At 35.3% G+C, this 15,118-nt stretch overlaps 1 protein-coding gene across 1 annotated transcript in view; it reads left to right on the top strand.

Annotated features, from left to right (window-relative positions):
* The window catches only part of SEMA3C (semaphorin 3C), a 195,516-nt gene that overhangs the window by 115,122 nt on the left and 65,276 nt on the right, over nt 1-15,118 (top strand). Inside the window, exons 7-10 of the mRNA XM_043968818.1 lie at nt 4,329-4,448; nt 8,903-9,045; nt 10,721-10,835; nt 12,509-12,578. Coding sequence (XP_043824753.1) covers nt 4,329-4,448; nt 8,903-9,045; nt 10,721-10,835; nt 12,509-12,578 — 448 coding nt within the window. The remainder of the gene's footprint in view (nt 1-4,328; nt 4,449-8,902; nt 9,046-10,720; nt 10,836-12,508; nt 12,579-15,118) is intronic.

Raw genomic sequence — 15,118 nt, 5'->3', positions numbered from 1 at the left:
ATTGAATACTTTTTTAGAATGCAAGTGTTAAAATGCTGTAAGTACCACTGTAATCTGTCTTATTTAGCAATCAATATTTTTTTATAAAGTTTTAAAGTTTGCAGATTTCTATCAAGAATTCTGAGCTAAAAACTTGCTTTTCCCTTTAAACAAAAACAACAAAAAATCTCCTCCTTTTTTTCTTAGAACTAAAGAGACATGACATGGTATCAAACTCAAATAGAAGAGGGTGCCACTAAACCATACACGAGGATCTGTGTGTGTCTCTTGACTTAGAAGACCGCATTTTGACATTATCTATATTCTATTGCATTTTACTTTATTGTTTCAAATATTTCCCAGCTGCATTTTAATCTGGTACAGGGAGCAACAGGAGTCACAATCTAGGTGTGTTTGATACTTCCGGTATTAGAAGAATACAAGGCTACCATAAAGAACCTCTATATCCTAATCCTGCTTCCTCCATCTGCTGTTCTTCAACTTGCACATATCACTAATGGGGATAAAAATGTTTGTACTTTTTACCTCTGAGCTGTTGTGATTGTCAAATGAGATAATTCATATAAAAGTGTTTACTTCCAAAACAATATGTACATATATGCCTTATAATTGATCAATTAGATGTATTTAAACTTCAATTTCCCCCCTTGACTATAACTTGACACACAACAACATCTGTTTAGTTTAGATAAAAGTCACAAAATATCAATGCACCAAAATGACAATTCATTGAGTCACAAAGCATTAATTAAATACCAGACACTGTACTCATCACAGGGGATATGAAAGGTACGTACATTCTATTGGCTCCAAATAACACAGGCACAGATAAGTTAAAATGATGTATATACAGAGTAAATATACCATAATTTGGGAATGGGAGACAGGAGCAGTTAATAGGTTATCACACAGAAGCATGTTTTTGAACCGAATTTTGAAGGAATTTCCAACTAGAAATATTATTTTATATTTTCCAATGAGGGAAAACCTGTACAAAACCATGGATTCAGAACATAGAATGACATGCGTGGGGAACAGCAAATAGTCCATCTTGGAAGAGGCAAGCACAGAGGTGGAAAACGCATGAGCCCACATCAATGCTGCTGAACCACATTAAAATTTAATTTAGAAATATTTAGCTAACTAAATAAAAATACAACAGTGCAGAGATAATGTTAATATGTGGTTGTCCAAGTTAATGCGTATCTCACAGGGATCCTTATGTACGGTTTAGTGATTATGTCTCTTTGGATTTGATACCACTGGGCTAGCATCTGTGAAGGGGAATAGTGTGCAATAAGCCAGGAAAGATAGTATTGAGTTAGTGAAATGCATTAGATACCAAAAAGAGGTACTTAATTATAGAGGCAACAGGAAACTGCTGAAACTTCATGAGCATGCAAGGGACATGGGTAAGATAGAATTATATTTTGGGGATATCAATTTTGAAGGTTGGTAGTGGAAAGATAGGGGAGGGCACAGACCTAAGGCAGGAAGATCAATTAGGAGGCTAATATAATGGTCCGGGGAGAGGTGATGTGGGCCTGAACCAGAGGATATTTCCAAGAGATATTGTGGAGGTAGATACTGAAGAGGAGGGAGCGGGAAGGGTTGAAGATCAATCTACTTAAAAAAAGATGCACTTACTGTGGACCGGGCATTTACCAGGCAAATTACCAGAGATACAAAGAAAAAGTTAAATAGTTCATGCCCTCATGGAGCTTACAATCTTTAGGGGAGACCATGTATACATATAGAAGGATGTATACAATCAATACAAGTTAATGTGGAGATAGAGGGTACCTGTAACCAGGATCATCTGGAAAAGCTTCATGTCAAAGGTGGTGCTTAAGCTGATGTTAGAGGAAACAAAGGATTCTGTGAGGTAAATATGAGGTTTGAATATATTGTGAGCATCGGTAACACCTATTACAAAGGCATGGAGATGGGAGAAGCTGAATCTTGATTGAAGAAAAGCAAAAAGTCTAAGGAGGATGCCTCAAAAGTAGTGACCCTATTAACTGAATAGATGGTTGTATTCTCTACAGAAATAGGGAAGTTTGGAAAATTGTATGAACCCTTTTCTTTTCTTTTCTTTTCTTTTCTTTTCTTTTCTTTTCTTTTCTTTTCTTTTCTTTTCTTTTCTTTTCTTTTCTTTTCTTTTTTTTTTTTTTGGTAATGTTGAGTTGGTAATGTCCTTAGAACATCCAGATGGACATAGAACTGGAGTTAATGATTGAGGCTAGAGTTGGATATATAGATGTGGGAATCATCTGGGTAGAGATGACAATTGAAAGCCCATAGTACCTGATATCACCAAGAGGCAGGGGTGGTGGTGGAGAGGGAAAGTGGGAAAAGGGAAAGGGAAAAAAATAACAAAAGGAGGGCCAAGGCTTAGGGGACATCCATGATTAAAGTGTAGGACTAGAATAATAATCCACCAAATTAGGCTGAGAAAGAATGACCGGACAGGAGGAAAACCAAGAGAGATCATGGAAGAAGGAATATCCAAAACAAAAGGGAGGTAAGCATTGTCACATACTGCAGAGTTCAGAGAATGATGACAGAGAGAGATTATTTATTCAATCAATGGATCAATTAATAAATATTTTTAAAATACCTTCTATATACCAGACACAGTGTTAAGCACTGGGGATACAAACAGAAACAAAAGACAATCCTCTCCTCAAGGAACTTACAATCTAATGGAAGAGACAATATGGAAACCAGTATTTACAGAACACACATACTCTCTCCATATATGAATTTTAAAATAGAGGGACAGCATCGGAATTAAGAGGGGTTGTTCCTATAGAGGGTTGGGACTCAAAGTAAGCCAGGGAGTCAGAGTAGAGAAGGGAGAGTTTTCCAGGTATGGAGGCCTGGCAGAGAGAGCACCCAGAGTGGAGAGATACAGTGTCTTGTTTATGGAACAGCCAGGAGAACAGTGTCACTGAATGGAATAGTATGTGTTGGGTAGTAAGGTGTAAGAAGATTGGAAAGGTAGCAGACAGCTAGGTTATGAGGTGCTTTGAATGTCAAATGGAACACTGTGTATTTGTTACTGAAGGTGATAAATAGAAAACCATTGCAGTTTATGTGTGTGTGTGTGGGGGGGGGAGTTGACATGATCAAATGTGTATTTTAGTAAATTACTTTAACCTGGATGGAGAATGCATTAGAGCAGCTGGCAGATCTACCAGTAGGCTGTTCTGGAGATCAATGCAAGAGGTGATAATCACCACCAGTCCAGTGGTGATGTCAGTGTCAGGAGAGAAGGGGGCATATACAAGAGAAGTTGCAAAGGTGAAACCAACAAGTTTTGGAAACAGCTTAAATATGGGGGGGGGGATGAAAAATAGTGAGGAATCCAGGATGACTCCTCGCTTGTGAGTCTCAGGGACTGGAAGGATGGTCTTGCCCTTGACAGTAATAGGGAAGTTAGGAGTGTGACTTAGGGGAAAAGATAATGGATTCAGTTTTTTATATATTGAAATTAAAGTTGTCTACTGGATGTCCAGTTCAAGTTATCAAAGAAAATGAGAGATGTGAGACTGGGGCTCAGTAGAGAGTTTGGTGCAGGAAAGGCAGATTTGAGAATCCTTCACATCAAGATGGTCATTAAATCCATGGGAGTGGATGAGATCACCAAGTAAAAGTAGTATAGAAGAAGAAAAGAGCTTAGGACATAAACCTGAAAGGAACTGATTGAACCTAGATAGAGATATTTATGTTTAGAAGGCATGATCTTGAGGAGTCTCTACCAAATGAGATAGAGAAGGAAAACCATGAGAGAACGGTGTCCCCAAAACCTAGAGAGAGGAGAGTATCAAGGAAGAAAGTGCGATCAACCATGTCAAAGACTGCATAGATGAGGGCCTAGAGGTCAAGAGTGAATTGCCTGCAAGTTAAGGGAAAAATGGAATTATAACAAATTTTAAACTCCAAATTCAGTATTTAAAAAAAAATTACTTGGGGAGGGAGTTCACTAATCTGGCATATTAGTTATTTGGAATTATTTACCTCTGTCAAAATATCTATAGTATATGCATTGGGATTTAGCAATATTAAGTTTTGGCAGAGACATCTCCCTCTGCTTATATATGTCTTTTTAGCAAAAGTAGACATTCAGGAATACAGTGCTTGATTTTTATTTGAGTTTGTTTTTTTTTTACTTGAATAATATGACCTCATGAGAAAATACATGTGCTAGGCACCACACAGGATGGTGTGCTAAAAGGCAAGTTTATTTGTGCCTCTAAAAAAAGAGCTTGGAAAGGTAAATAATCCTGTGTTCAAAATTTCTCTTTTTTTCTCCTCTATTATAGATGAAGAACTTTTCTCAGGAATGTACATCGATTTTATGGGTACAGATGCTGCGATTTTCCGTAGTTTGACCAAAAGGAATGCAGTCAGAACAGATCAACACAATTCTAAATGGCTGAGTGGTAAGACAGACAGTCATTTTAATGGATGCTTTTGATTCTCAAACATCAGCCTTTTTTGTTATTGATGAAATTTTCAGAAAGGAAAAGGGGAGGGGGAAATGTCAAGAAAATAACATGTCTCAGATAATGTACTCCTGGTGTGACTGATGAAGACTCTTACAGAGTTGATTCTAAATATTTGGCTAAAGTAAATAATTTAAATAATTTCTGATTCACATAACATTTCCCCATCTTCATCATAAAGCAGTTGTCACAGAATATATATATATATATATATATATATATATATATATATATATATAATGTGTGTCTACACACATCAATGTGTGTCATGTTGTCATCTAAGTCAACAATAAATAGAATCTCTTTTGAAAGCAATTATTCATTATATTTAGTTCAATTCTACAACAAACATATAGGACTTGGAATCACTGGATTACATTCTAGTATATATGTAGTTTGATGTCTTAAAAATAAGCCCAAATTGTTCTGCCTTTCTTACAGTAGCTTTTATCAGAGATTAGGAGTAATACATTCACAGAAATCTATCTGCTGGGATCTCAGAAATTTCTATCATAAGATTTCTTCATCTGATCTTACTCTGCCACTCTGGCCTTTTGCTTAAGAGGAAGGAAAAAAACACACAACAAAACAACACAAATCAGGAAGATCCTTGTCACTATGCCTTGGGGAAAATGTCTTGCTGACTCTCAATGTGGCAATCTGTTTAACACTGCCCAGTTGATCATGAATCACCCTAGCAAAGCATCCAATCTCACTGATATTCCAGTGCAAGAAAGCCCTGATTGTACATTTATTTCTTGAAATTATTCTGGAAGCTGAGACTTCTGAAAGTTGTTTATGGTCTGAGAATAAGGAGACCCTCTATGTCTTTAAATTGCATCATCATTTTTTTTTTCTTTGAAATTCTTCCCCTTCATTCAATGTGTTGTATTTTAATGTAGCTATTTTTTTTTAAGATCTTCAATTTTCACCTCCTTATTCTGCTTCATTGAATTTCTCTGTGTGTGGACAAAATTGAAAGTGGTCTGCTAAGGCAATGGTGGCAAACTCACCAATAGAAATAGGGGCCACTGGGCAGCTAGATGGCACAGTGGATAGAGCACCGGCCCTGGAGTCAGGAGTACCTGAGTTCAAATCTGGCCTCAGACACTTAACAATTACTGGCTCTGTGACCCTGGGCAAGTCACTTAACCCCAATTGCCTTACTTAAAAAAAAAAAGAAAAGAAACAGGGGCCATTAAGGATCTCTATGGGTCACATATTGACTTAAAATCCACACATGATTTTATATTTATATATATACACACACACATGTATGCATATATGTAAGGGCCTAAAATTCTAGCTATGATGTCTAAAATATAATGAGTGGTAGCCTTAAATTAGAAAATGTATAGCACCAATCTTTGGGCATTAAGTATTTATTAAAGTATATTAGGGGTTAGTAAAGAGAAACATATGAATAAAGTGTGAGATTTGCATGCTCTCCCTATCCTGCCTGTCTCTGCCTCCAAGACCCTGTCTGGGCACGAAAAAGCTTCACTCATCCCAGAAGCCTCCTGTGAAACAGGAAACAGGGCCATCCATGCACACACAGCTCCAATCTAATTGGTTGGTAGCTCTGATTGACAGAACCCACAGGGCGGCAAACATCAATTCCAGATGCTAAAGTCACATGGTTTCTTTTTAGGCCAGAGCTCACAATGTCCCTCCTGGCAGGGGGTATCATTCCAATTCTCACATATATAGCATGTATGAATGTATATATATATAGAGAGAGAATGTATTATACATTATTAATACAAAAGCATATTAAAATCAGATAGGAACTACATTTGTATTTAGTTCAGGCCATACTCAGGAATTGTGGGCTTCATTTGGCCTATGGGCTATGTGTTTGACAACTATATTCTAAGATATATGCATTTATACATATATATGTACTTTCTCATTGACACTTTGAATGTATATAATATATTTACCTAGACACAGTGAGCAACACATAGAGACATGCATATGAGTGTATACACATATACATGCACACACATTCCAAGGAAGCGGAAAGTATACAGAGAGTGTGAGAGCTGGAATAGATCTCAGAGTTTCCATAGTACTTGACAATCACAGGCTCTGTATCATAAATTAAAAAACTAAAACAGTAACAAAAAGTAAGTTACGTCCTCAGGGATGAAGCCAGGACTAGAACCAGGTCTGCTAACCAACCCTGCTCTGCCCTGTCTTCCTGAGATCACTGAGGCAAAAGTCAATGTTTTCCTCCACTCTAAGTTATATAATATTATGTTCATGTTTGCCTTCTTCAAAACATGTTCATAATTGTTGTGGACAATGGAACTATTGGGAAGAAAAAATGTTGGCTCATTTTTATCAGACAGTGGAATGTGAAAAACAATTAGCTTTTAGTTCTATTTTCCCATGGAAAGCAATAACCAGGAAAAAAAAAACATTTAGCAAAAATCAGTCCCCTAATTGGATAATTTCTCTCCTTCCCAACTCGTTCATTATTAATAATTAATTATTAATGCTAATAATATTGATAGAAGTAGAAGTATAGTAATAGTAATAGTAGTAGTAATAGTAAATAGTAGTGATCTGGAAGATGAGGTAAGCATTACACATTTTTTTATATTTTACACCTCACTTTCTTCACAAAAACACTGTAAGGTAAATTAGGAAAGCATTATCTTTTCCACTTTATAGATGAGGAAATAGGTGTTTGGAGAAGTATTTACATTTGAATTACAAGTGATTGTTCAAGTCAGGGCCTTAGTAGGATACATTAACATGTATTGACCATTACCTCAGCATCTAGTGTTCTTTCTGGTACTCCAGTCTTAAGCGGGGTAGGGGGAATTGGTTATTGGGTTTGTTTGTTTTTTCAATAATGGCTCACACTTACATACCACTTTAAGGTATGTAAAGTGATTTCTTCCCAAAAACTCTAATAATGGCCTTCCTAATGTTTGGGGTAATTATCCCATTCCAATGAAAACATGGCAACCATTTGCTTAAAAAACATTCATTGGGAAATTTTTCATATATGATAAATTCTAAATCCTATGATGTAGGATTTATGATAAATGGTGCTCTAAACTTAATAAAAGCTAGTATTTACATAGCATTTTAAGGTTTGCAAAGTGTTTTATATATAAAGTATCTCATTCAATCCTCACAATAACCTTATAAAGTAGGTACTATTATTATCCTTCCTTTAGAGAGGAAAAGATGAGGTTGAGGAGAGCTTAGGTGACTTGACCTGGGGCACACAGCTACTAAGTGTCTCAGAAAAGATTCAAATTCAGGTTTTCCTGATTCCAAGGTCAATACTCGAGCCATTGTGCCACCTAGCTGCCACTTTGCTGACCAACTTCCTTGTTTCTGTTGAGTGACCACTATCTTTCCATTAAATAATCCTGGAGTCATCCTTAACTCTTCTCTTTCCCTCATATAATCCAGTTATCTACCAAGTCTTCTTTATTCTGCCAGGAAAATATCTCTCGCATTTGTTCCCTTTTTCCCACTCATGTGACTGAGATCTAATTCAGCTCTTGCTTGAGTTATCAGAAGAGCCATCTAATTTCATCTCCCAATTTCTTTGCTCACTAATCCACCCTTCCTGTGGCTGCCAGAATAATTTTATCTGAAACAGGAATCTGATCATGTCTAAACCTCAGTTGGGTCCTGATTGTTTCTAAGAGAAAATAGCAACTTTTCAGGGTAACATTTAAGGGGTCCAGTCCCTAGCTGGTCACTTAACTTCTCTATGCCTCAATTTCTTCATCTCTAAGGGGGGTAATAATAGTATCTACTTCTCAGGATTGTTATAAAGATGAAATGAGATAATATTTGTAAAGCACTTTGAAAACATTTCGATGGCAGAAATAAAAGCTGTTATAAATGTTAAGCATTTTATTATACAAGACTGGGAGCTGTGGTGAATTCAAAAAATAAAATATAATCCCTGATATTATAGAATGTACAGCCTCATAGGGATTAGACATGTGCACAAATGACTATAATGCCAGGTAGAATTTTACCATCACCACCACTACTTTTTAAGATATTGCATATCCTCTCTTTTAAAAAATATTTATTTTATATTTAATTTATGGAATAAAACAAGTATTTGCATACAATATTATAATAAAAAGATGATTGCCCATGAAACTACAAATCTATTATGTACAACTTGCTATTCCTTTTAAATATGTAATAAAATTATCATGTAAAAATTTTCCCTTTTATCCACTTCTCCCTCTCCTCCAACAGATTGTACATTCTAGTCAGATTGTCTTTGTATCACTATCCCCCAGCATAATGCCAAATGGAATTATACATTATACATTTGCAAGTAAATCAATGATATCTATGTAAATATTTTTAATTGTAATCTTTCTTTGTTTCCTTTCCAGAACCTATGTTTGTAGATGCACATGTTATCCCTGATGGCACTGATCCCAATGATGCAAAAGTATACTTTTTCTTCAAAGAAAGACTAACTGACAACAGTGGCACTACCAAGCAGATTCATTCCATGATTGCTAGAATATGTCCTGTGAGTATGTTTACAAAAAGCAATAAGCTACTTTAATTGGATAAGTGAAAAGAAATCCAATTTGCTTGCTTGCTCCTGCTTATGATGCTATATTTGAAATAAAAGAATGAATTGTAAGTTTTATTTAGACACAGCTTGAATATATATTCAGTGGGGAAAACAGAGCAAATATTTAATGATGTTTGCCCCCAAATAACCAATCTTTTATATGAATTTATTAATTTTCCACCTCATAAAATTACATGTATGGGCATAGGTGTGTATGCAAAAAAGCCAGTAAATACAGTTGTCTCACAAATTAAGACTAGTGGCAAGGAAACTCCATCTAGATAAGTGAAAATCACAAGGTATTTTTGAACTACAGAAGTTAACAATTTCTGTAGTTGAGTATAAAGCTTGAAGTAGGAAAACTAAATACATTCATATTTATGGTTAGAGGTTAGATGGTTAGAGAATACAGAGATTTTCTAAGATTTATACAGTTATATTTAATATTCAATTCAATACAGCTTTATTGAGCATTTACAAATTTAAACAGAGTTCAATAAGCATCTCCTGTACAGGACTAGGAACTATGGGGAATTCAAAGAATACAGTTTAGTTCCTAATACCATGGAATGTACTAGCCTGATAGGAATTAGACATATGTACAAATAACTCTAATGCCCAATAGAATTTGAAAGTTTATTAAAAGGAATAAAGATTTTGTGATGTATGAGAGTTCAGAGGAGTAAGATTTCACTTGCTGTTGGGAAGTCAGGAATGTATTTCTGGAAGAGTTTGCATTTTAGTGAGGCTTTGAATTATGGCTTATCAGATTTAGGACCTGGGTACTTTTTCCACTGTCCAAGCCACTCTAGTTTGAGCTTTGTTCAAATGAACTGAGCAATATTTAAGTGGGTGTTCTAAAATTTTTTATTGTATATGAAAACCATTTGTTCTCCTAAACACACCAATACCATATTATCTAACAGGTCAAATTTTGCTCCAATTTAATTAATCATATGAAACAAATTAGCAGAGTCAAAAGGAAATAAAAGAGATTTCTGATTAAAGAGGAGAAAGGATGCAATAATATTCATTCTAATTTTCTTGAGAAGTGCATGATACTGTCCTTTGGACCTTACACAGATCTTCATGAGTGTAAGGCAAAAGATTAGCAGCAGTGAGGGCATGCTGATCAGGAGATAAAACTATGTAGCATAGGTCTCTGTAGCCATGATGTGAAGGGCAAAATAACTCAGTAGCCCTCAAGGGAATTATTACATTTTGGCTGATTGCAATAATTGATGTTCCTAATGATGCTCCAAATCATCAAGAAAAGGTTAAATAATGTTCAATCTATATGGAAACATGCAACTCAATTTCAGAATGGTATCAGCCATTAATATTTTAAAAAATGATAGTTTTATTAAACTTGGCAAGGTACTTTACCTAGAGATTTATTTATATTAATGTGACCTTTCTTAATAATGACAGATACATGAGGCACTGTTTTATTTAAAAGACACCTCCTAAAAAAGGATCAATTTTTTAAAAGGTAAATATTAACTATGGCCTCATAATATTACAGGATATTCACAATTAGTGGTGTCTAAAGTTATGATCCATTTATATTCTTAAGGGTTACATTTAAAATTGATGGGATATGTTTGTCAATGTCCTATTTTTTTAGAATGACACTGGTGGACAGCGTAGCCTTGTTAACAAGTGGACTACTTTCTTAAAGGCAAGATTAGTATGCTCAGTGATGGATGAAGATGGCACCGAAACGTATTTTGATGAACTAGGTAGGTTCATATGAGTCTGAGATTGGGGTTTTAAGAGACAATTTATAAGAATTTTAACTTAAAATAATCATTAGAAAATTTTGTATTCAGTATGAAAGCTGATATTAATAAGGGGAATTATTCTAATTTTTTCAGCTTTAAAATATATGTGATTTATTAAATGCTTAAAAATTCTAGCTTCTGGCTAAGAAATATAAGCTGTCCCTTAGAGTTAATTTCTTTTTTGGAGAAAGGAAGTGCTTTTCATTTTAGTTAGTCGTGTATTCATGATTGCAACATATAGGCCCTGAGCATTGAATAATAACATGAACAGGGCTGATATTTTTCTTTCCTTCCTCCCTCCCTCCCTTCCTCCTTCTGTCTCTTTTTTGTGTCTCTGTGTTCCCCCCCATGTTTTTGCATTTGTGTGTATGTATACATATGTCTATATCTATCTCTTTCTACACACAAATACATATATACATATGACACATGAAATATTTCTTCCTGAACATAGATGAACTGTGAACAGTCAGTTTCTGTGCTGATATCTGTTGGACTAGCTGATCTCTGAGGTCACTTTTAATTCTGAGATTCCAAGTTTGAATGGGATCTATGTTTACATCAGAAAGAACAATCTGTCTGTATTTTGTGGAATGAATTGGAAAGAGAAAAGACAAAGGTGGGGAAATTGTTGGGAGTCATCAGACAATAAGAGTCCAAACTAAGGGAGTGGCAGTAGAAAGATTAGGGAAGGGATGGAAGTGAGAGGTATTACAAAGCCAATTGATAGGACTTAGTGATTGATTGACTATCTTTGATGAATTAAAAAATTACTTCAAATTTATCAGGCATGGGTGACTTTGGAGAGTAATTGACAAAATGGAGAACCTTCTACAACGTTCACTGGAGAAATGATGAATTTCATTTTAGACATATTCAACTTGAATTCTCTAGTGGGACTTTCCTCATTGGGAGTTGCCTACATCAGTGCTTTTATTGGTCTGAGTAAAGCTTGACTTGCCAGTAGAGGTTTCTAATGAACACAATAAAATTTGAGCTAGTTATTGGATAAAAACAATAAGGATCAGAAGAAGTACTTCAAAAACATGTAGTTCTTTTTGTGTTAGAGATGGGTCATGACAATAGGCATGCTATTTTTGAAAAGAGTCAGTCCAGGGCAGCTAGGTGGTACAGTGGATAGAGCATTGGCCCTGGATTCAGGAGGACCTGAGTTCAAATCTGGCCTCAGACACTTAACAGTTACTAGCTGTGTGACCCTAGACAAGTCACTTAACCCCAATTGCCTCACCAAAAAAAAAAAAAAAGAAAAAAAGAAAAGAGTCAGTCCTCAACTTTTGAGGGGGTAATGTTCCTAGAAAATGGCACACAAGTCAAAAGTGCAAATGTTGATGCACTGAACTTATGGGAAATAGGGGGTTAGGCTCCTGTGACACCCAAACCCTGTAATTTTTTTGCTAGATGTTTCTCAACATATACTGTCTTCCATACAATGCTTTATAATAAGACATGTCTCATGCATACTATATGCATAATTTCAATGTTATTGAACAGTTGTTGAAACAGTTGTTGAATATTTAACTTACACATTTAATAAATGCTACAGTATAGTTATACTGGCAATATTGGATATGAAGTTTTCAAATAACTATATATATTTTTTTCTTTTGTAGAGGATGTATTTCTACTTGAAACAGATAATCCTCGGACAACACTCGTATATGGTATTTTTACAACATCAAGGTAATGATCTGGTTTTTTTTTAAATTATATTCTTAAGTGGCTTAAACTATGCACAGTTAATAGAATATAATGAAATCTTTTGTGTATAATCTAATTCTCTTTAACAGTTAGGATATAACTATTCATATCCATTTACTTTTAATAGATTGACTGGCAAATATGTTTTAGTAGACTAAACTTAAAAAAAAAATTACACCTTGTCTTATGCTGGTAGAGTGTTGTCTTAATAGAAGAAAAATGTAATTACTTGAACAAAAATTAAATAACAAAAGTTACTGATTGGAATAAAATCTAGTTTTGTTTATAGCTCAATAACATCAAAACTGTTTAAAAAATTATCCAAAGTTGGATCTTTAAACTTTCCATTTGTACTGATAGGTACACACGATAATTTAGACGCAACTTCAGGAGACATTTATCTTCTTACCTTTATCCTTCCCAAGTTCCCCATCCACTGTCTTCAACCATTCCTCTTATTAGTTTTCAGCTCCATACTTTTTTCACCACATTCCTATGAATGCACTCAAGTTTTTCAATATCCCTCTTAAAATGTGGTAAACAGAATTATCTAAGCAAATGGATAATGTATTATGTCTTTTGTTCAGAACCAGTATATATATTAATGCTACCTAAGATTGTATTATCATTTTAAAAAGTAGCAACTGACGGGAAAAATTGTGACTTTAGTGGTCCCTATCTAAGCTGCACGTAGAAATATCTCTAGATGAATTTCATTTTAAAAAGGAATTTTATAAGTTGTATGGGAAATTGGAAGGCTTTAAAGTTTTATTTTGAATTTAACACATTCTCAAAAAAACCCTTTTGTAACTATTGTTCTTACAATGGAAACTGGACTTCTGTCAAGGACACAACAAACTAAACAAAGAAGACTTCCAAATCCTCAAGGCAGTTTGAGATTTAAGGGAAAGATTTTATGTGTTCAGGTTTCTGTTTTTCTAAAAGCCCAAGCATTTATTTTTTTTTTTTAAATCCAGGATGGATGTGTTAGATGATGATGGCTAGTCATCACACTACTGCATGCATACTTTATATAGATATGTTATATGAAAGCCAGTGATTGTCACCCCTGTATGCCCTAAATCGGGCATGTAACAGGAGAAAAATGTTTACGACAAAAAGCAATTATTAGTTTTAGTTGAACTGTATGTGTGACTAAAGGCCATGTTTTTTTGGCAAGAACTGAAATAAAACTTACAAAGGTGTATTGTCTCATTTAATTTTCCTTTTTGAATCGTGTCCCTTTTTTTGTCTATGAATAACTGGAAAATTGTGTAAAAGAATCAGGAAGAAAGGGATTTTTATACAATTAAGACTCACATATTCATGGCAAGGAAAATCTGAGCTTTTTCTCCCAACAAAATGATTATAAGTGGAGATATTCAATACTTGATAAACATTTATTAAGCACCTACAACATTGTGCTAAATGCTGAGGATATGAGGCAGATGAATCATACCTAAAAGTCCTTCTCTTTATTCATTTCTAATGATTCAAATAATAATAATAACATACTATAAATAATGTATAACATATAACAAATATAACATGAATCTATATCTGTTAATTCATGTATGTGTCACAGATGGAAGGTGGGATCTTTTAAGTCTTACAAAGCATTTTATTTCTTTTTAGCTTTTAAAAAAGGATGTTTAGCAAGTTACTATGGTGAGAACAGTTTGTCCACATATTGCCCCCAATGTCTAAGACACAGTCTCCATGGGGCAGCTAGGTGGCGCAGTGGATAAAGCACCAGCCCTGGATTCAGGAGCTCCTGAGTTCAAATCCGGCCTCAGACACTTGCCACCTACTAGCTGTGTGACCCTAGGCAAGTCACTTAACCCCCATTGCCCCCCCCCACACAAAAAAAGACTCATACCAACATATACAAGAATCCAGGGGTGAATGGACTTCAGTTTAGAAAGCATGATATATCACAGTTCTTAGAAGTCCCTTTGATCGTATCTTCAAGATGTTGCCTAATAAGTATGGAATAGCATTTTTTTTTGCAGGACAATGAGGGCCAAGTGACTTGCCCAGGGTCACACAACTAATAAATGCCAAGTGTCTGAGGCTGAATTTGAACTCAGGTCCTCCTGCATCCAGAGCCGGTGCTTTATCCACTGTGCCACCTAGCTGCCTCCTGGAATAGCATTTCTGCTGGAAAAACTTAAATATATGTCCAGTCTAGCCTTGCCAGCCAGGGCAGACCCTATATATCAACTATCCTGGGAATACTGCTAGAGGATCATTGAAGAGTCTAAAATCCTCTTTTCCCTTTGAAACCTACAGGGACCTGCTCAGGCCAAGGAGATGTTGGGAAGGATACCCAGAGACAGTCTCTGTCTTCTCCCCTCCCATAGCTGAAGCCATTTCTCCTCAGAGGTTTTGCTAGTCTGGTTTCCAGCTCTCTCTAATATCTCAAATATAGTTTCATATTTTATAGATGACCCTAGAATATGACTAAGTTTTCTCATGTAGTTAAAACCTTGATGCCTGTGTAATGTCATTTCGTTTGATCA

Source organism: Dromiciops gliroides, chromosome 5 (assembly GCF_019393635.1).
Source record: "Dromiciops gliroides isolate mDroGli1 chromosome 5, mDroGli1.pri, whole genome shotgun sequence".
In the NCBI taxonomy this organism is placed as follows: domain Eukaryota; kingdom Metazoa; phylum Chordata; class Mammalia; order Microbiotheria; family Microbiotheriidae; genus Dromiciops; species Dromiciops gliroides.
Note: the sequence above shows the minus strand (reverse complement) of the source record. Positions and strands in the feature narration are given on the sequence as shown.